We start from the raw sequence: 23,384 nt of genomic DNA, 5'->3' as shown, positions 1-23,384 counted from the left end.
GGCAGGATTGGTACATTCCCTGGGGCTGGGGCAGGACTGGTAACATTCCCTGGGGCAGGATTGTGGTACATTCCCCTGGGGCAGGACTGTGGGATGACATTCCCTGGGGCAAGGACGGTACATTCCCTGGGGCAGGATTGGTACATTCCCTGGGGCTGGGGCAGGATTGGTACATTCCCTGGGGCGGGATTGGTACATTCCCTGGGGCTGGGGCAGGATTGGTAATTCCCTGGGGCGGGATTGGTACATTCCCTGGGGCAGGATTTTGATACATTCCCTGGGGCAGGACTGGTACATTCCCTGTGGGCAGGATTGATACATTCCCTGGGGCAGGACTGGTACATTCCCTGGGGCTGGGGCAGGATTGGTACATTTCCCTGGGCGGCAATGGATTGGTACATTCCCTGGGGCTGGTTGGCAGGATTGGTACATTCCCTGGGGCTGGGGCAGGATTGGTACATTCCCTGGGTTGGCGGGATTGGTACATTCCCTGGGGCTGGGGCAGGATTGGTACATTCCCTGGGGGCTGGGGCTGGATTGGTAGGGCATTCCCTGGGGCAGGATTGGTACATTCCCTGGGGCAGGATTGGTACATTCCCTGGGGCTGGGGCTAGGATTGGTACATTCCCTGGGGCAGGATTGGTACATTCCCTGGGGCTGGGGCGGGATTGGTAACTTGCCTGGGGCTGGGGCGGGCTTTGATACATTCCCTGGGGCAGGACTGGTACATTCCCTGGGGCAGGATTGGTACATTCCCTGGGGCTGGGGCAGGATTGGTACATTCCCTGGGGCAGGATTGATACATTCCCTGGGGCTGGGGCGGGATTGGTACATTCCCTGGGGCTGGGGCGGGATTGATACATTCCCTGGGGCAGGATTGGTACATTCCCTGGGGCTGGGGCAGGATTGATACATTCCCTGGGCTGGGGCAGGATTGGTACATTCCCTGGGGCGGGATTGGTACATTCCCTGGGGCTGGGGCAGGATTGGTACATTCCCTGGGGCGGGATTGGTACATTAAACCTGGGGCAGGATTGATACATTCCCTGGGGCTGGGGCAGGATTGGTACATTCCCTGGGGCTGGGGCAGGATTGGTACATTCCCTGGGGCGGGATTGGTACATTCCCTGGGGCTGGGGCAGGATTGGTACATTCCCTGGGGCTGGGGCAGGATTGATACATTCCCTGGGGCGGGATTGGTACATTCCCTGGGGCTGGGGCAGGATTGGTACATTCCTGGTGGCGGGATTGGTACATTCCCTGGGGCTGTGGCAGGATTGGTACATTCCCTGGGGCTGGGGCAGGATTGATACATTCCCTGGGGCGGGATTGGTACATTCCCTGGGATGGGCGTGGATTTGTACGTTCGCCTGGGGCTGGGGCGGGATTGGTACGTTCCTGGGGCTGGGGCGGGATTGGTACGTTCCCTGGGGCTGGGGCAGGATTGGTACATTCCCTGGGGCGGGATTGGTACATTCCCTGGGGCAGGATTGGTACATTCCCTGGGGCAGGATTGGTACATTCCCTGGGGCAGGATTGGTACATTCCCTGGGGCAGGACTGGTACATTCCCTGGGGCAGGATTGGTACATTCCCTGGGGCGGGATTGGTACATTCCCTGGGGCGGGATTGGTACATTCCCTGGGCGGGATTGGTACATTCCCTGGGGCGGGATTGATACATTCCCTGGGGCAGGATTGGTACATTCCCTGGGGCAGGACTGGTACATTCCCTGGGGCAGGATTGGTACATTCCCCTGGGGCGGGATTGATACATTCCCTGGGGCGGGATTGGTACATTCCCTGGGGCGGGATTGGTACATTCCCTGGGGCGGTGATTGGTACATTCCCTGGGGCGGGATTGGTACATTCCCTGGGGCGGGATTGGTACATTCCCTGGGGCGGGATTGGTACATTCCCTGGGGCGGGATTGGTACATTCCCTGGGGCGGGATTGGTACATTCCCTGGGGCGGGATTGATACATTCCCTGGGGCGGGATTGGTACATTCCCTGGGGCAGGATTGGTACATTCCCTGGGGCTGGATTGGTACATTCCCTGGGGCAGGATTGGTACATTCCCTGGGGCTGGATTGGTACATTCCCTGGGGCTGGGGCAGGATTGGTACATTCCCTGGGGCGGGATTGGTACATTCCCTGGGGCTGGGGCAGGATTGGTACATTCCCTGGGGCAGGTTGGTACATTCCCTGGGGCTGGGGCAGGATTGGTACATTCCCTGGGGCTGGGGCAGGATTGGTACATTCCCTGGGGCTGGGGCAGGACTGATACATTCCCTGGGGCAGGACTGGTACATTCCCTGGGGCTGGGGCAGGATTGGTACATTCCCTGGGGCTGGATTGGTACATTCCCTGGGGCTGGATTGGTACATTCCCTGGGGCAGGATTGGTACATTCCCTGGGGCTGGGGCAGGATTGGTACATTCCCTGGGGCTGGGGCAGGACTGGTACATTCCCTGGGGCAGGATTGGTACATTCCCTGGGGCAGGACTGATACATTCCTGGGGGGCAGGATTGGTACATTCCCTGGGGCAGGATTGGTACATTCCCCTGGGGCTGGGGCAGGATTGGTACATTCCCTGGGGCGGGATTGGTACATTCCCTTGGGGCCTGGGGCAGGATTGGTACATTCCCTGGGGCGGGATTGGTACATTCCCTGGGGCAGGATTGATACATTCCCTGGGGCAGGACTGGTACATTCCCTGGGGCAGGATTGATACATTCCCTGGGGCAGGACTGGTACATTCCCTGGGGCTGGGGCAGGATTGGTACATTCCCTGGGGCAGGATTGGTACATTCCCTGGGGCTGGGGCAGGATTGGTACATTCCCTGGGGCTGGGGCAGGATTGGTACATTCCCTGGGGCTGGGGCAGGATTGGTACATTCCCTGGGGCTGGGGCTGGATTGGTACATTCCCTGGGGCAGGATTGGTACATTCCCTGGGGCAGGATTGGTACATTCCCTGGGGCTGGGGCAGGATTGGTACATTCCCTGGGGCAGGATTGGTACATTCCCTGGGGCTGGGGCGGGATTGGTACGTTCCCTGGGGCTGGGGCGGGATTGATACATTCCCTGGGGCAGGACTGGTACATTCCCTGGGGCAGGATTGGTACATTCCCTGGGCTGGGGCAGGATTGGTACATTCCCTGGGGCAGGATTGATACATTCCCTGGGGCTGGGGCGGGATTGGTACATTCCCTGGGGCTGGGGCGGGATTGATACATTCGCCTGGGGCAGGATTGGTACATTCCCTGGGGCTGGGGCAGGATTGATACATTCCCTGGGGCGGGATTGGTACATTCCCTGGGGCTGGGGCAGGATTGGTACATTCCCTGGGGCGGGATTGGTACATTCCCTGGGGCAGGATTGGTACATTCCCTGGGGCTGGGGCAGGATTGGTACATTCCCTGGGGCTGGGGCAGGATTGATACATTCCCTGGGGCGGGATTGGTACATTCCCTGGGGCTGGGGCAGGATTGGTACATTCCCTGGGGCGGGATTGGTACATTCCCTGGGGCTGGGGCAGGATTGGTACATTCCCTGGGGCTGGGGCAGGATTGATACATTCCCTGGGGCGGGATTGGTACATTCCCTGGGGCTGGGGCGGGATTGGTACGTTCCCTGGGGCTGGGGCGGGATTGGTACGTTCCCTGGGGCTGGGGCGGGATTCTGGTACATTCCCTGGGGCAGGATTGGTACATTCCCTGGGGCGGGATTGGTACATTCCCTGGGGCAGGATGGTACATTCCCTGGGGCAGGATTGGTACATTCCCTGGGGCAGGATTGATACATTCCCTGGGGCAGGACTGGTACATTCCCTGGGGCAGGATTGGTACATTCCCTGGGGCGGGATTGGTACATTCCCTGGGGCGGGATTGGTACATTCCCTGGGGCGGGATTGGTACATTCCCTGGGGCGGGATTGGTACATTCCCTGGGGCAGGATTGGTACATTCCCTGGGGCAGGACTGGTACATTCCCTGGGGCAGGATTGGTACATTCCCTGGGGCGGGATTGATACATTCCCTGGGGCGGGATTGGTACATTCCCTGGGGCGGGATTGGTACATTCCCTGGGGCGGGATTGGTACATTCCCTGGGGCTGATTGGTACATTCCCTGGGGCGGGATTGATACATTCCCTGGGGCGGGATTGGTACATTCCCTGGGGCGGGATTGGTACATTCCCTGGGGCGGGATTGTTACATTCCCTGGGGCGGGATTGATACATTCCCTGGGGCAGGATTGGTACATTCCCTGGGGCTGGATTGGTACATTCCCTGGGGCAGGATTGGTACATTCCCTGGGGCAGGACTGGTACATTCCCTGGGGCAGGATTGGTACATTCCCTGGGGCAGGATTGATACATTCCCTGGGGCAGGACTGGTACATTCCCTGGGGCGGGATTGGTACATTCCCTGGGGCGGGATGTGGTACATTCCCTGGGGCGGGATTTGGGTACATTCCCTGGGGCGGGATTGGTACATTCCCTGGGGCGGGATTGGTACATTCCCTGGGGCGGGTTTGGTACATTCCCTGGGGCTGGGGCGGGATTGGTACGTTCCCTGGGGCAGGATTGGTACATTCCCTGGGGCTGGGGCGGGATTGGTACGTTCTGGGGCTGGGGCAGGATTGATACATTCCCTGGGGCTGTGGGAAGTTGGGTGTTGTGGGGCTGGGAGGGGGTGGGCTGGGGTGGGGGCGTGCGTGGGGGTGGGGTGGGGGGGGGGTGGGGATCCCTGGGGCAGGGGGGTGGTGGGGGGGGGGGGGGGGGTGCGGTGGGGGGGTGGGGTGGTGGGGTGAGGGGGTGCTGTGGGGAGTGGCTGGATGGTGGGGGGGGGACGGCTGAGGGGGACGGGGGAGGGGTGGGTGGTGGGGTGGGGAGGGGGGGTGGGGGTGGGTGGTGGGGGGCTGGGGGGGGTTGGCGGGGTGGCGGTGGGTGTAGGTGGAGGTGGTGAGTGTGGTGGGCTGATGGTGAGGTGGTGGGAGGGGGGCGGGTGGGGGGTGTGGGTGATGGGACTGGTGTGGGTGGTAGGTGGGTGGAGGTCGGGATTGGTACATTCCCTGGGGAGGGCCTGGGGGTGAGTGGGGCCGTGGGGTTGGGGGGGGTCCCGGTTGGGGCAGGATTGCTGGGGCTGGGTGGTGGGGGGTCTGGTGGTGGGGGGTGGGGTGGGTGGTGGTGGTTGGCTGGGGGGGTGTTGGGTGAGAGGTGGGGGGGGGGACCCTGGGGCTGGGGGGTGGGTGGGGGTCTGGGGTGGGGCAGGGCGGGATTGGTACATTCCCTGGGGCAGGATTGGTACGTTCCCTGGGGCAGGATTGATACTTTCCCTGGGGCTGGGGCAGGATTGATACATTCCCTGGGGCTGGGCGGGATTGGTACATTCCCTGGGGCAGGATTGGTACATTCCCTGGGGCGGGATTGGTACATTCCCTGGGGCTGGGGCAGGATTGGTACATTCCCTGGGGCTGGGGCGGGATTGGTACATTCCCTGGGGCTGGGGCAGGATTGATACATTCCCTGGGGCAGGATTGGTACATTCCCTGGGGCAAGGATTGATCATTCCCTGGGGCAGGGATTGGTACATTCCCTGGGGCAGGATTGGTACATTCCTGGGGCCTGGGGCGGGATTGGTACATTCCCTGGGGCTGGATTGGTACATTCCCTGGGGCTGGGGCAGGATTGGTAATTCCCTGGGGCTAGGATTGGTACATTCCCTGGGGCTGGGGCAGGATTGGTACATTCCTGGGGCTGGGGCGGGATTGGTACATTCCCTGGGGCTGGGGCAGGATTGTACATTCCCTGGGGCAGGATTGGTACATTCCCTGGGCTGGGGCCAAGGATTGGTACATTCCTGGGGCTGGGGCAGGATTGGTACATTCCGCTGGGGCAGGATTGGTACATTCCCTGGGGCAGGATTGGTACATTCCCTGGGGCAGGATTGGTACATTCCCTGGGGCTGGGGCAGGATTGGTACATTCCCTGGGCTGGGGCAAGGATTGGTCAGTTCCTGGGGCAGGATTGGTACATTCCGCTGGGCAGGATTGGTACATTCCCTGGGGCAGGATTGGTACGTTCCTGGGGCTTGTGGCGGATTGGTACATTCCCTGGGGCAGGATTGGTACATTCCCTGGGGCTGGGGCTATGGAATTGGTACATTCCCTGGGGCTGGGGCGGGTATTGGTACATTCCCTGGCAGGATTGGTACATTCCCTGGGGCAGGATTGGTATTCCTGGGCTGGGGCGGGATTGGTACATTCCCTGGGGCTGGCGGCAGGATTGATACATTCCCTGGGGCAGGATTGGTACGTTCCCTGGGGCAAGGATTGGTACAATTCCCTGGGGCTGGGGCGGGATTGGTACATTCCCTGGGCTGGGGCGGGATTTTTGGTACATTCCCTGGGGCTGGGGCAGGATTGGTACGTTCCCTGGGGCAGGATTGGTACATTCCCTGGGGCTGGGGCGGGATTGGTACATTCCCTGGGGCTGGGGCAGGATTGGTACATTCCCTGGGGCAGGATTGGTACATTCCCTGGGGCGGGATTGGTACATTCCCTGGGGCGGGATTGGTACATTCCCTGGGGCTGGGGCGGGATTGGTACATTCCCTGGGGCGCTACAGTGGGGGCCCCTCTCCTACATTGGTGCCTGTAACTATTTCATGTACAGAACCTCCTCCCATTGGTTATTATTAGGGCTTTATCCCACAGTTTCAGACCGATATTCTCCGATAGACGACTGTACAATTAGCAGAAATTGGGTTTTCAATTCAATTATACAATTAATTATCCAAATTCCCATCATAAATAATAAATTATCTATCCCACACAGTCTCACCATTCTATCCCACACAGTCTCACCATTCTATCCCACACAGTCTCACCATTCTATCTCACAATTCTATCCCACACAGTCTCACCATTCTATCTCACAATTCTATCCCACACAGTCTCACCATTCTATCTCACCATTCTATCCCACACAGTCTCACCATTCTATCCCACACAGTCTCACCATCCTATCCCGCACCACTAGTCTCACCATTCTATCTCCAGCACACAGACTGACGCCGTGCTGCCCTGTGGGGATACGGATGGGAGTGGATTATCTGCCCCGGGTGCCCCTGCCTGGAAATGAACTCAGGTACCTAGGAGTAGGGGCACCCGGGGCAGATAATCCACTCCCATCCGTTCCTCCGTGTATCCCCACTATCTGCAAGGAATCTTGTGGCCAATACAGTAATTACTGCACATTCGCTCCACTTGCCAAAATAGTCAATAATTATTCTCCCTTAAACAGCTGTAAATGTGACAAAAGTAATAATTGTACATAATTTCCCTTAAAGGGGAAGGAAAGGCATTCTGGCAAGTTACTGCCAATAGATTTGCCACATTAGCGCCACCTAGAGCCCTATATTAATTCTGCAGAAAGCTGTACCTGCCTGAGTAACAGCCCTAGCAGCTCCCTCTGTTTGTGTAAGATAGCAGCCGCCATTTTAGCTTGGTCTCAGTAGCTTCCTGCTGCAGCTCAGATTACAGCAGAGAGGGGAGGGAGAGAGAGGAGCAAACTGAGCAGACTCGTGCCCGTGCCCTGAAGGATGTTTCTGAGACAGGAAGTCTGACACAGAGGAACATGTGATACAAAAGGAGACAAGAAACCCTGTGTTTCCTTTGATAGAGGACTCAGTGCAGCTGTGAGTGCTTATGGCTGTATTTACATAGAGCTTTCTGATAAACCTACTGAGTTTGTACCTTTCCTTCCCCTTTAAACTTAAAGCAGGCCATGCTCTGACAGACCCGTTCATTAGAATCTGGGCCCAATCGTCCCACCTGTGCCCTGAGATCCAGAAATCAGATCAGTGCACCAACCGGCCAATATTCAGACAAACATTGGTCACACAGGACAGAGGGGCCCATAAACAGGGCAATAAGCTGCTGATTCAACTCCATACCTTTCCCTTGTATGGTCAGCTTTAGTGTTAAATCTGTCTAGCTGATGAGGTCTAAGTAACCCAGGAGATTAATGTCTATCAACCCCGGGAGCTTAATGTCTATCAACCCCGGGAGCTTAATGTCTATCAACTCCAGGAGATTAATGTCTATCAACCCCAGGAGATTAATGTCTATCAACCCCAGGAGATTAATGTCTATCAACCCCAGGAGCTTAATGTCTATCAAACCCAGGAGCTTAATGTCTATCAATCCCAGGAGCTTAATGTCTATCAACCCCAGGAGCTTAATGTCTATCAACCCCAGGAGCTTAATGTCTATCAACCCCAGGAGCTTAATGTCTATCAACCCCAGGAGCTTAATGTCTATCAACCCCAGGAGCTTAATGTCTATCAACCCCAGGAGCTTAATGTCTATCAACCCCAGGAGCTTAATGTCTATCAACCCCAGGAGCTTAATGTCTATCAACCCCAGGAGCTTAATGTCTATCAACCCCAGGAGCTTAATGTCTATCAACCCCAGGAGCTTAATGTCTATCAACCCCAGGAGCTTAATGTCTATCAACCCCAGGAGCTTAATGTCTATCAACTCCAGGAGCTTAATGTCTATCAACCCCAGGAGCTTAATGCCTGTCAACTCCAGGAGCTTAAGCTCCATTAGCCCCAGGAACTAAAAGTCCATCAGCTCCAGGAACTCAAGGTCTGTCAGCGTCATGAGCCTAAGGGCTATCAGCCCCTGAAACATTAAGTTGCAGGTAAACTTCCCATAATTCCTGGGTAAATCCTGTAATATCTGCCCTGGTCCTGGGACAGTACCATTTGCCCCAGTTGTTTCTCTAAATAAAATGAAATGAATTGGGTTTTGTGGTGGGTTTTATTTGGGAGATGCACAAGGAAAGAGACGGAGAAGAAGAATGTGGAGATACTGGCGCTGCCGGACCCTTCGTTAAGCCTATAAAACCTAATTAGTAGTAAAACTCCATGTCTCGTCAGTTTATGGCTCTTAGCAGTGGATCTCGTAGGCAATTTGCTGCTGGAAGAGGAAACCTTGGTTCATGAAAATATCGTTGATCTGACGCTCCGCTTCATCCTCTGGGGTTTGGGTCCCTTGGTCTTGGAGCTGCTCGGTCAGATCGGAGAGTCCCGAAATACTGTCGAGACATTCGGTGTCTTTGTAGGTGGGGAAATGAGCCTTGTTCCGGTCGATCACAAACATCTCGTGGCCTCGCTCGTCCCTGTACTCTTCCAGTTGGGCGAAGGTGGTTGGGCCGTCAGAGTAGTCGTTGACGTATAAGATGTTCTCTTCCTTCTTGGCTTTTTTTCTCTTGTGGTGCTTCCTGTAGATCATGACAATGAGCAGCATGGCCGTGAGTGCCAACAAGGAGATTCCGATGGCGATGGCGGTCTGGGTGGCCATGCTTAGCGCGTTGAACTCCATGCTTTCCAAGTCGTACAGTGGCTCTTGGCTAATGTCTGCAGATGTGTAGGTGCGAGACTGCTGGTTGGATAGGTTGACTGCCAAGTGAAACAGGACCTTTGCCGTCCCACCGGGGTTGGAGGCCACACATTCGTACTTGCCAGCGTGGGACATGGAGATGTTGTTGAGGAAGAGCATTCCACTGCCGGTGGCCGCATCAAACTGCTCCCCGACACTCCTCTCACTCAGCTCAAACTTCCTGCTGCTGGTGGACTTCACGTTGATCTTGGGGGGCCCGGTGCGGGCATGAGAGACTTTCCTCCACGTAACCAGAGGTTGGGGGTACCCGGTAGCTCTGCAGCTGACCCTCAGCTCCTCGCCAAGCCGTGCCGTCACCTCCATGGGCTCCACAAGGACCATGGGAGGAATACAAACCAGACTGTTTCCAGAAATGTCCACCAAGCTTTGGTGCAGCAGCCTGGGGGGCTCCGAGCAGATGATCTTCTTGTCCAAAGAACTGAGAAGTCTTTGTCCTTCATCCTTTATCCACGCTCGGAGCCAATGGAGGGCGCAGTCACATCTCCAAGGGTTTTCTGTGGAGGCAAAGAAGGCTCATTGGTAGGTCATATTCTCTAAGACGCATGGGATTAATATCTGTGGTTATAAGGAATGGGGGGGGGGTAAAAACCATAAAAACCCTCGGCCCAAATAATAATTCTTCGCTGGGGGTCCCACTGGATTATACAGAAATGTATTAAATACAAGACGGGGGTGGGCACCGATATCTCCCAATCTCGTCCCACCATCATACGGTTCTCATATCTGGGGAAGAATATATCCAATCAGCTTTGAGTTTGGACTTATTAGGTAGAATCCAGTACAGCTGCCACCGGTTCCATTTCTCCCATTTCAGTGCTGCCACCAAGTGGTTGGTTCCCGTAACTTCTGCCCTTATACCCTTTCTCACCAACCCCCATCACTTTCCCACGTTCCACCCCCATGTTCCCACTCCCCTGCTCTTTGCCCCAAAGCCATGCCCCCCCCCGAGCCATGGGACACTATAGGCCACCACTGCCCCCCCCCCCCCCCGTGCCCTGCTGGTTACCTGTGAGTCTCAGCACCTGGAGACTGATTAGGGGGCGCAGGGCGGAGCGGCTAATGGTGCGCATATTGTTCTTGCTCAGGTCCAGTAGCGCCAGCGAGGAAAGCCCAGAGAAGGCCTGGTCCTGTAGGGTCTCAATGCTGTTCTCTTGTAAGTGCAACTCCTGCAGCCTCTGCAACGGGACCAACGCAGCGCTGGGTAATATGGTCCCAGAACCCCCCCCCCATACAGGTAGGTTACACTGTCACCCGAGTCTCTTTATTTATTATATCCGCTGCCCGGGTTATGGGATCCAATTCCCCAAACAGAAATTTCACAGAATCACAGAGCTCTGTACCTGGGTAAGTACTGGGGGGAGATTGGATTCACTTACCCAGGGGGAGGTTCCTGCCTGACCATGGGAAAGAGAGCAGCCCAGGAGCAGGAAGTACAGAGAATCAGAGCTCTGTACCTGGGTAAGTACTGGGGGGAGATTGGATTCACTTACCCAGGGGAGGTTCCTGTCTGACCATGGGAAAGAGAGCAGCCCAGAGCAGGAAGTACAGAGAATCAGAGCTCTGTGCCTGGGTAAGTACTGGGGGGAGATTGGATTCACTTACCCAGGGGGAGGTTCCTGCCTGACCATGGAAAGAGAGCAGCCCAGGAGCAGGAAGTACAGAGAATCAGAGCTCTGTACCTGGGTAAGTACTGGGGGGAGATTGGATTCACTTACCCAGGGGGAGGTTCCTGCCTGACCATGGGAAAGAGAGCAGCCCAGGAGCAGGAAGTACAGAGAATCAGAGCTCTGTACCTGGGTAAGTACTGGGGGGAGATTGGATTCACTTACCCAGGGGAGGTTCCTGTCTGACCATGGAAAGAGAGCAGCCCAGGAGCAGGAAGTACAGAGAATCAGAGCTCTGTACCTGGGTAAGTACTGGGGGGAGATTGGAATTCACTTACCCAGGGGGAGGTTCCTGCCTGACCATGGGAAAGAGAGCAGCCCAGGAGCAGGAAGTACAGAGAATCAGAGCTCTGTACCTGGGTAAGTACTGGGGGGAGATTGGATTCACTTACCCAGGGGGTGGTTCCTGTCTGACCATGGGAAAGAGAGCAGCCCAGGAGCAGGAAGTACAGAGAATCAGAGCTCTGTACTTGGGTAAGTACTGGGGGGAGATTGGATTCACTTTACCAGGGGGAGTTCCTGTCTGACCATGGGAAAGAGAGCAGCCCAGGAGCAGGAAGTACAGAGAATGAGAGCTCTGTACCTGGGTAAGTAGGGGGAGATTGGATTCACTTACCCAGGGGGAGGTTCCTGTCTGACCATGGGAAAAGAGAGCAGCCCAGGAGCAAGGAAGTACAGAGAATGAGAGCTCTGTACCTGGGTAAGTACTGGGGGGAGATTGGATTCACTTACCCAGGGGAGGTTCCTGTCTGACCATGGAAGAGAGGCAGCCCAGGAGCAGGAAGTACAGAGAATCAGAGCTCTGTACCTGGGTAAGTACTGGGGGGAGATTGGATTCACTTACCCAGGGGGGGGGTTCCTGCCTGACCATGGGAAAGAGAGCAGGCCAGGCGCAGGAAGTACAGAGAATCAGAGCTCTGTACCTGGGTAAGTACTGGGGGAGGGAGATTGGATTCACTTACCCGGGGGGGGAGGTTCTGCCTGACCATTGGAAAGAGAGCAGCCCAGGAGCAGGAAGTACAGAGAATCAGAGCTTTGTACCTGGGTAAGTACTGGGGGGAGATTGGATTCACTTACCCAGGGGGAGGTTTCATGTTGTTCTACTGACTGTCCTACCGTCTCCATCTTGCCCTACCGTCTCCATCTTGCCCTACCGTCTCCATCTTGCCCTACTGTTCCCATCTTGCCCTACTGTCTCCATCTTGCCCTACTGGCCCCATCTTGCCCTACTGGCCCCATCTTGCCCTACTGGCCCCATCTTGCCCTACTGTCTCCATCTTGCCCTACTGTCCCCATCTTGCCCTACTGTGGTCCGCCCATCTTGCCTTACTGTCTCCATCTTGCCCTACTGGCCCCCATCTTGCCCTACTGGCCCCATCTTGCCGCTACTGTTCCCATCTTGCCTACTGTCTCCATCTTGCCCTACTGGCCCCATCTTGCCCTACTGGCCCCATCTTGCCCTACTGTCTCCATCTTGCCCTACTGCCCCATCTTGCCCTACTGTCTCCATCTTGCCCTACTGTCCCCATCTTGCCCTACTGTCCCCATCTTGCCCTACTGTCCCCATCTTGCCCCTACTGTCTCCATCTTGCCCTACTGGCCCATCTTGCCCTACTGGCCCCATCTTGCCCTACTGTTCCCATCTTGCCCTACTGTCTCCATCTTGCCTACTGGCCCATCTGCCCTACTGGCCCCATCTTGCCTACTGTCTCCATCTTGCCCTACTGTCTCCCTTTTGCCCTACTGTCTCCATCTTGCCCTCCTGTCTCCATCTTGGCCCTACTGTCTCCATCTCTCTATGCTGTCTCCATCTTGCCCTACTGTCTCCATCCTTGCCCTACTGTCTCCATCTTGCCCTACTGTCTCCATCTTGTCCTACTGTCTCATCTTGCCCTACTGTCCCCATCTTGCCCTAATGTTCTCCATCTTGTCCTACTGTCTCCATCTTGCCCTACTGTCTCCATCTTGCCCTACTGTCCCCATCTTGCCCTACTGTCGCCCATCTTGACTACTTGTCAGCATCTTGCCCTACTGTCCCCATCTTGCTCTACTGTCCCATCTTGCCCTACTGTCTCCGCTTTTTGCCCTATCTGGTCTTCCCAATCTTGCCCTACTGTCTCCATCTCTCTATGCTGTCTCCATCTTGCCCTACTGTCTCCATCTTGCCCTACTGTCTCCATCTTGCCCTACTGTCCCCATCTTGCCCTACTGTCCCATCTTGCCCTACTGTCTCCATCTTGCCCTACTGTCGCCATCTTGCCCTACTGTCCCCATCTTGGCCCTACTGTCCCCATCTTTGCCCTACTGTCTCCATCTTGTCCTACTGTCTCCATCTTGCTACTGTCTCCATCTTGCCTACTGTCCCCACTTGACCTACTGTCAGCATCTTGCCCTACTGTCCCATCTTGCTCTACTGTCCCCATCTTGCCCTACTGTCCCCATCTTGCCCTCTGTCCCCATCTTGACCTACTGTCCCCATCTTTGCCCTACTGTCTCTCATTCCCTACTTGTCCCATCTTGCCCTACTGTCTCCATCTTGCCCTACTGTCCCCATCTTGCCCTACTGTCTCCATCTTGCCCTACTGTCCCCGATCTGACCTACTGTCCCCATCTTGCCTACTGTCTCCATCTTGCCCTACTGTCTCCATCTTGCCCTACTGTCCCATCTTGCCCTACTGTCCCCATCTTGCCCTACTGTCCCCATCTTGCTCTACTGTCCCCAACTTGCCCTACTGTCCCATCTTGCCCTACTGTCTCCATCTTGCCCTACTGTCCCCATCTTGCTCTACTGGTCCCATCTTGCCCCTACTGTCTCCATCTTGCCCTACTGTCACCCATCTTGCTCTACTGTCCCCATCTTGCCTACTGTCTCATCTTGCCCTACTGTCTCCATCTTGCCCTACTGTCCCCATCTTGCCCTAGCGTCCCCATCTTGCCTACTGTCAGCATCTTGCCCTACTGTCCCCATCTTGCCTACTGTCTCCATCTTGCCCTAACTGTCCCCATGCTGCTCTACTGTCCCCATCTTGCCCTACTGTCTCCATCTTGCCCTACTGTCTCCATCTTGCCTACTGTCCCCATCTTGCCCTACTGTCCCCATCTTGCCCTACTGTCGAAGCATCTTGCCCTACTGTCAGCATCTTGCCCTACTGTCCCCATCTTGCCCTACTGTCTCCCTTTTGCCCTACTGTCTCCATCTTGCCCTCCTGTCTCCATCTTGCCCTACTGTCTCCATCTCTCTATGCTGTCTCCATCTTGCCCTACTGTCTCCATCTTGCCCTACTGTCTCCATCTTGCCCTACTGTCTCCATCTTGCCCTACTGTCTCCATCTTGCCCTACTGTCCCCATCTTGCCCTACTGTCTCCATCTTGCCCTACTGTCTCCATCTTGCCCTACTGTCCCCATCTTGCCCTACTGTCTCCATCTTGCCCTACTGTCCCCATCTTGCCCTACTGTCTCCATCTTGCCCTACTGTCTCCATCTTGCCCTACTGTCCCCATCTTGCCCTACCGTCTCCCTTTTGCCCTACTGTTTCCAGTGTGTGTGAGATAAGAGAAAGGTGCTGGGAGTTGCGGAGCTGCAGGTTGGACAATAATTGGGGCAGTTGAATGGAATAAGAGCCTCTCACTTCATTAACCCAATAAGTGCCACAAGGTACAGTTATTGGTACGTTGCTCTCTGACACCAGATAATGAGAAATTACCCAAAATGTAAATTGCAGTTCTGCACATACAGGGTTAATGCCGCCGACCCACTGGGGTCACTGATGCCCCTCCCCCTCTCTGAGATACAGAACATGGGGCCATAACCGGCGGGGGCAATAAGTCCCTCAATATATAAATATATATATAGTATTCAGTTACAGTTTGGCCTCCCCCCCCCTCAGCCCTGCTGCCCCCTAATACCCCATTCAGTTGCCCCAGGGAAGGAACCCCCCCTCTGATATTCCCTCAGTGCTTCCCAGTCGGTGTCTCCCTTGGCCTGTAGGTGGCGCCGGGCACCGCTGGGCACTAACGAAGCAGCATTCTAATTAATATCCTGTTACTCTGTAACGACTCCAATAATTGCCCCTCTAATTACCGTTTCCTCGTTATTACCCCCAGGCAATTGGAGCACCAGGACAGGTCCATATAAATGCAAATAAATGTTCCACTAATTAGCTTTTCCCTAATTAACATCTCTGTTTCATTTTCCCCTCAGTAGAACCGTTCCCTCTACTTGCCCTTTGTACCCGGCATCATCGGGTTTATTTGCCCTTTGTACCCGGCATCATCGGGTTTATTTGCCCTTTGTACCCGGCATCATCGGGTTTATTTGCCCTTTGTACCCGGCATCATCGGGTTTATTTGCCCTTTGTACCCGGCATCATCGGGTTTATTTGCCCTTTGTACCCGGCATCATCGGGTTTATTTGCCCTTTGTAACCCGGGCTATCAATCGGTTATTTGCCCTTTGTACCCGGCATCAATCGGTTTATTTGCCCTTTGTACCCGGCATCATCGGGTTTATTTGCCCTTTGTACCGGCAATCATCGGGTTTATTTGCCCTTGTACCCGGCATCATCGGGTTTATTTGCCCTTTGTACCCGCGGCATCATCGGGTTTATTTGCCCTTTGTACCCGGCATCATCGGGTTTATTTGCCCTTTGTACCCGCACAATCGGGTTTTATTTGCCCTTTGTACCCGCATCATCGGGTTTTATTTTGCCCTTTGTACCCGGCATCACGGGTTTATTTGCCCTTTGTACGCCCGGCAATCATCGGGTTTATTTGCCCTTTGTACCCGGCATCATCGGGTTTAATTTTGCCTTTGTACGCCGGCATCATCGGGTTTATTTGCCCTTTGTAACCCGGCATCATCGGGTTTATTTGCCCTTTGTACCCGGCATCATCCGGGTTATTTGCCCTTTGTACCCGGCAATCATCGGGTTTATTTGCCCTTTGTACCCGCATCAAATCGGGTTATTTTGCCCTTTGTACCCGGCATCATCGGGTTTATTTGCCCTTTGTACCCGGCATCATCGGGTTTATTTGCCCTTTGTACCCGGCATCATCGGGTTTATTTGCCCTTTGTAACCCGGCATCATCGGGTTTATTGCCCTTTGTACCCGGCATCATCGGGTTTATTTGCCCTTTGTACCCGGCATCATCGGGTTTATTTGCCCTTTGTACCCGGCATCATCGGGTTTATTTGCCCTTTGTACCCGGCATCATCGGGTTTTTATTTGCCCTTTGTACCGCATCATCGGGTTATTTGCCCTTTGTACCCGGCATCATCGGGTGTATTTGCCCTTTGTACCCGGCATCATCGGGTTTATTTGCCTTTGTACCCGGCATCATCGGGTTTATTTGCCCTTTGTACTCGGCATCATCGGGTTTATTTGCCCTTTGTACCCGGCATCATCGGGTGTATTTGCCCTTTGTACCCGGCATCATCGGGTTTATTTGCCCTTTGTACCCGGCATCATCGGGTGTATTTGCCCTTTGTACCCGGCATCATCGGGTGTATTTGCCCTTTATTCCCACATAATGGTGCTGATTGCTGCCTCCAACTGAGGGGTAATTTTCCCCCATGGGTGCCCTGCCTTACGCCTATTGCCCCTCCCACTGCAGAAACAATGACCAACTGCTCCTTCCCCAACCCCGACAGTTAACCCTTACACCCCCAGATTAGTCTCTGCACTCCCTCCAGCTCATTACTGGGGCCCCAAACTGCCCCCCCAGACTCACAGTCACTGCCCCCCAGACTCACAGTCACTGCCCCCACTCACAGTCACTGCCCCCCCAGACTCACAGTCACTGCCCCCCAGACTCACAGTCACTGCCCCCATACTCACAGTCACTGGCCCCCCCAGACTCACAGTCACTGCCCCCCATACTCACAGTCACTGCCCCCTATACTCACAGTCACTGCCCCCCATACTCACTGTCATGCCCCCAATACTCACTGTCACTGCCCCATACTCACTGTCACTGCCCCCAATACTCACAGTCACTGCCCCCCATACTCACAGTCACTGCCCCCATACTCACTGTTACTGCCCCCCATACTCACAGTCACTGCCCCCCCATACTCACTGTCACTGCCCCCTATACTCACAGTCACTGCCCCCCCATACTCACAGTCACTGCCCCCCATACTCACAGTCACTGCCCCCATACTCACTGTCACTGCCCCCCCATACTCACAGTCACTGCCCCCCATACTCACTGTCACTGCCCCCCATACTCACAGTCCACGCCCCCCATACTCACAGTCACTGCCCCCCATACTCACAGTCACTGCCCCCATACTCACTGTTACTGGCCCCCCTACTCACAGTCACTGCCCCCCCATACTCACTGTCACTGCCCCTATCTCACAGTCACTGCCCCCCATACTCACAGTCACTGCCCCCATACTCACAGTCACTGCCCCCCATACTCACTGTCACTGCCCCCCATACTCACAGTCACTGCCCCCCCATACTCACTGTCACTGCCCCCATACTCACAGTCACTGCCCCCAATCTCACTGTCACTGCCCCCGCCATACTCACTGTCACGCCCCCCCAATACTCACTGTCACTGCCCCCCATACTCACAGTCACTGCCCCCCATACTCACTGTCACTGCCCACCCATACTCACAGTCACTGCCCCGCATACTCACAGTCACTGCCCCCATAACTCACTGTCACTGCCCCCCCATACTCACAGTCACTGCCCCTCCCATACTCACTGTCACTGCCCCCCCATACTCACAGTCACTGGCCCCCCCCATACTCACAGTCACTGCCCCCCCATACTCACTGTCACTGCCCCCCCATACTCACTGTCACTGCCCCCCCATACTCACAGTCACTGCCCCCCCATACTCACTGTCACTGCCCCCCCATACTCACAGTCACTGCCCCCATACTCACTGTCACAGTCACTGCCCCCCCATACTCACTGTCACAGTCACTGACCCCCCCAGGCTCACAGTCACTGCCCCCCCATACTCGCAGTCACTGCCCCCCATACTCACTGTCACTGCCCCCATACTCACAGTCACTGCCCCGACCATACTCACTGTCACAGTCACTGCCCCCATACTCACTGTCACAGTCACTGACCCCCCAGGCCTCACAGTCACTGCCCCCCCATACTCGCAGTCACTGCCCCCCCATACTCACTGTCACCTGGGCCCCCATACTCACAGTCACTGCCCCCCATACTCACAGTCACTGCCGCCCTCATACTCACAGTCACTGCCCCCATACTCACAGTCACTGGCCCCCCCAGACTCACAGTCACTGCCCCCCAGACTCACAGTCACTGCCCCCCCAGACTCACTGTCACAGTCACTGACCCCCCAGGCTCACAGTCACTGCCCCCCCATACTCAGTCACTGCGCCCCCATACTCACAGTCACTGCCCCCCCATACTCACAGTCACTGCCCCCCAAGACTCACAGTCACTGGCCCCTCATACTCACAGTCACTGCCCCCCATACTCACAGTCACTGCCCCCCAGACTCACAGTCACTGCCCCCAGACTCACAGTCACTGCCCCCCCATACTCACTGTCACAGTCACTGACCCCCCAGGCTCACAGTCACTGCCCCCCCATACTCAGTCACTGCGCCCCATACTCACAGTCACTGCGCCCCATACTCACAGTCACTGCCCCCCATACTCACAGTCACTGCCGCCCCATACTCACAGTCACTGCCCCCCCTACTCACAGTCACTGCCCCCGCAGACTCACAGTCACTGCCCCCCAGACTCACAGTCACTGCCCCCCATACTCACTGTCACAGTCACTGACCCCCAGGCTCACAGTCACTGCCCCCCCCATACTCAGTCCTGCCCCCCATACTCACAGTCACTGCCCCCCATACTCACTGTTACTGCCCCATACTCACTGTCACAGTCACTGCCCCCCCATACTCACAGTCACTGCCCCCCATACTCACTGTCACAGTCACTGACCCCCCCAGGCTCACAGTCACTGCCCCCCCATACTCAGTCACTGCCCCCCATACTCACAGTCACTGCCCCCACGCCCATACTCACAGTCACTGCCCCCATACTCACTGTCACTGCCCCCTATACTCACAGTCACTGCCCCCCCAAATACTCACTGTCACTGCCCCTATACTCACAGTCACTGCCCGGCATACTCACTGTCACTGCCCCTATACTCACAGTCACTGCCCCCGCATACTCACAGTCACTGCCCCCTATACTCACAGTCACTGCCCCCATACTCACTGTCACTGCCCCCTATACTCACAGTCACTGCCCCGCCATACTCACTGTACGCCCCCATACTCACTGTCACTGCCCCCCATACTCACTGTTACTGCCCCCCATACTCACTGTATACTGCCCCCCATACTCACTGTCACGCCCCCCCTATACTCACAGTCACTGCCCCCGCCCCATACTCACTGTCACTGCCCCCATACTCACAGTCACTGCCCCATACTCACAGTCACTGCCCCCCATACTCACAGTCACTGCCCCCCATACTCACTGTTACTGCCCCCCATACTCACTGTCATTCTGCCCCTATACTCACTGTTACTGCCCCCCATACTCACTGTCACTGCCCCCTATACTCACAGTCACTGCCCCCCATACTCACAGTCACTGCCCATCAGCTCACTGTCACTGCCCCTATACTCACAGTCATGCCCCCCCATACTCACAGTCACTGCCCCCATAAACTCACAGTCACTGCCCCCCCATACTCACAGTCACTGCGACCCCATACTCACAGTCACTGCCGCCCATACTCACTGTCACTGCCCGCCCCCATACTCACAGTCACTGCCGCCCCATACTCACTGTTACTGCCCCCATACTCACAGTCACTGCCCCCCATACTCACAGTCACTGCCCCCCAGATACTCACAGTCACTGCCCCCCCCATACTCACTGTTACTGCCCCATACTCACAGTCACTGCCCCCATAGCTCACAGTCACTGCCCCCGCATACTCACTGTCCTGCCCCTATACTCACAGTCACTGCCCCCCATATCACAGTCACTGCCCCCATAACTCACAGTCACTGCCCCCCATACTCACTGTCACTGCCCCCACCCATACTCACAGTCACTGCCCCCCATACTCACTGTTACTGCCCCCTATACTCACAGTCACTGCCCCCATACTCACTGTCATGCCCCCCCATACTCACAGTCACTGCCCACCCCATACTCACTGTTACTGCCCCCTATACTACAGTCACTGCCCCCCATACTCACTGTCACTGCCCCCATACTCACAGTCACTGCCCCATGACTCACTGTCACGCCCCCATACTCAACAGTCACTGCCCCCCATACTCACAGTCACTGCCCCCCCATACTCACAGTCACTGGCCCCCCATACTCACTGTTACTGCCCCCCATACTCACTGTCACTGCCCCCTATACTCACAGTCACTGCCCCCCCATACTCACAGTCCTGCCCCATACTCACTGTCACTGCCTCCTATACTCACAGTCACTGCCCCCCCATACTCACAGTCACTGCCCCCCATACTCACAGTCACTGCCCCCCATACTCACTGTCATGCCCCCCCCCATACTCACAGTCACTGCCCCCAGATACTCACTGTCACGTGCCCCCCAGACTCACAGTCACTGCCCCCCCATACTCACTGTCACAGTCACTGCCCCCCCCATACTCACTGTCACAGTCACTGACCCCCCAGGCTCACAGTCACTGCCCCCCCATACTCACAGTCACTGCCGCCCCATACTCGCATCACTGCCGCCCCATACTCACAGTCACTGCCCCCACCATACTCACAGTCACTGCCCCCATACTCACAGTCACTGGCCCCCCATACTCACAGTCACATGCCCCCTCATACTCACAGTCACGCCGCCCCCATACTCACAGTCACTGCCCCAGACTCACAGTCACTGCCCCCCCAGACTCACAGTCACTGCCCCCCAGACTCACAGTCACTGCCGCCCCCCAGACTGACAGTCACTGCCCCCGCCAGACTCACAGTCACTGCCCCGCATACTCAGTCACTGCGCCCCCATACTCACAGTCACTGCCCCGCCATACTCACAGTCACTGCCCCCCCATACTCACAGTCACTGCCCCCTCATACTCACAGTCACTGCCCCCCCATACTCACAGTCACTGCCCCCCGAACTCACAGTCACTGCCCCCCAGACTCACAGTCACTGCCCCCAGACTCACAGTCACTGCCCCCCATACTCACTGTCACAGTCACTGACCCCCAGGCTCACAGTCACTGCCCCCCATACTCAGTCACTGCCCCCCCATACTCACTGTCACAGTCACTGACCCCCCAGGCTCACAGTGAGGCGCCACCAGGGGCCTATAATTTGCTTTAATGCTCAGCAGAGTTTCTGATTGGTCGCTTGCTCCGGCCCTGGGAAGATTCTAATGCTCTGATTGGCTACAGGACTGGCTGCTAGCAATCCCTGGGCCGGGGTCAGTGTCCCACGGGGGGTAATTATTATTGTTAGAGACCAGCGGATAGTGATGGGAGGGTCGATTCAAGTTAATTGACCCCCAGAGGGTCTTTATGCTGTAATCTGTGAGCGTCGGTGCAGCAACCGTCACATTGGGGGTGAAATCGACTTCATCGGCAGAAACTGGGTTTTATTTTATCGTTTATTTCTGGATTTAGTAACAGAACGAAACGGCGTCACTTTATCTGAATATCCTGGTGCGCGGGGGGGGGGCATTAAGTCAGTACTCGGGTTATAAAGGGACAATAAACCCAAATATAAACTTCTGTCCAATGAGAGCGACTGTCACTGTGTCTGTCCCTTTCCCTTCCCTGCACTGCTGGTTCTGACTCCTGATACAACTCCCCAATACCCATTCATTCCTCATTCTCACTGGGTTTATAGTTATGTGTAACTGTCACTGTGTCTGTCCCTTTCCCTTCCCTGCACTGCTGGTTCTGACTCCTGATACAACTCCCCAATACCCATTCATTCCTCATTCTCACTGGGTTTATAGTTATGTGTAACTGTCACTGTGTCTGTCCCTTTCCCTTCCCTGCACTGCTGGTTCTGACTCCTGATACAACTCCCCAATATCCATTCATTCCTCATTCTCACTGGGTTTATAGTTATGTGTAACTGTCACTGTGTCTGTCCCTTTCCCTTCCCTGCACTGCTGGTTCTGACTCCTGATACAACTCCCCAATATCCATTCATTCCTCATTCTCACTGGGTTTATAGTTATGTGTAACTGTCACTGTGTCTGTCCCTTTCCCTTCCCTGCACTGCTGGTTCTGACTCCTGCAGGGGGTAAAGCACCAGCCCAGGGGTTCTTAGTAAAGCCCAATAGTACCTGCAGGTCGGAGAAGGTGTAGGCCAAGAGCCGAGTGATCTGGTTCCCCGCGAGGTACAGGACCCGGAGGTGCTCGAGCCCCTTGAAGATGCTGCTGTTGATGAGGTGGATCCGGTTCCCATTCAGCGCCAGTTCCAGGAGGTGCTGCTGGGATTTGAAGGCTCCGGGTTCCAGGGCAGAGATAGAATTGTTCTGTAGGTAAAGATACTGCAGCCCAGAGAGCGGGGACAGGTCCAACTGCTGAATCTGACTGATTGCATTGTCCTGTAGGAACACGGTCTGTGGGCAGAGAGGGGACACGACTCAGTTGGATCAGAACCGGGATTCCCTGTAGGAATGTCGGGTCAGTATGGGGGATTCCCTGTAGGAATGTCGGGTCAGTATGGGGGATTCCCTGTAGGAATGTCGGGTCGGTATGGGGGATTCCCTGTAGGAATGTCGGGTCGGTACAGGGATTCCCTGTAGGAATGTCGGGTCGGTACGGGGAATGTCGGGTCGGTACGGGGATTCCCTGTAGGAATGTCGGGTCGGTACGGGGATTCCTGTAGGAATGTCGGGTCGGTACGGGGATTCCCTGTAGGAATGTCGGGTCGGTACGGGGATTCCCTGTAGGAATGTCGGGTCGGTACGGGGATTCCCTGTAGGAATGTCGGGTCGGTACGGGATTCCCTGTAGGAATGTCGGGTCGGTACGGGGATTCCCTGTAGGAATGTCGGGGTAGGGTGTCGGGTCGGTACGGGGATTCCCTGTAGGAATGTCGGGTCGGTACGGGGGATTCCCTGTAGGAATGTCGGGTCGGTACGGGGATTCCCTGTAGGAATGTCGGGTCGGTACGGGATTCCCTGTAGGAATGTCGGGTCGGTACGGGATTTCCCTGTAGGAATGTCGGGTCGGTACGGGGATTCCCTGTAGGAATGTCGGGTCGGTA

General features: G+C 55.9%; 1 protein-coding gene across 2 annotated transcripts in view; it reads right to left on the bottom strand.

The window, feature by feature from the left end:
• Positions 1-8,811: 8,811 nt before the first annotated feature.
• lrrc24 (leucine rich repeat containing 24) overlaps positions 8,812-23,384 on the bottom strand; it is a 52,265-nt gene continuing 37,692 nt past the window's right edge. For both annotated transcript variants that reach the window (XM_031903437.1, NM_001078852.1), the window contains 3 exon segments: positions 22,457-22,735; positions 10,479-10,647; positions 8,812-9,966 (listed from right to left, as the gene is read on the bottom strand). In XM_031903437.1, coding sequence (XP_031759297.1) covers positions 8,960-9,966; positions 10,479-10,647; positions 22,457-22,735 — 1,455 coding nt within the window. In that variant the 3' untranslated portion in view covers positions 8,812-8,959.

Source organism: Xenopus tropicalis, chromosome 6 (assembly GCF_000004195.4).
Source record: "Xenopus tropicalis strain Nigerian chromosome 6, UCB_Xtro_10.0, whole genome shotgun sequence".
In the NCBI taxonomy this organism is placed as follows: domain Eukaryota; kingdom Metazoa; phylum Chordata; class Amphibia; order Anura; family Pipidae; genus Xenopus; species Xenopus tropicalis.
Note: the sequence above shows the minus strand (reverse complement) of the source record. Positions and strands in the feature narration are given on the sequence as shown.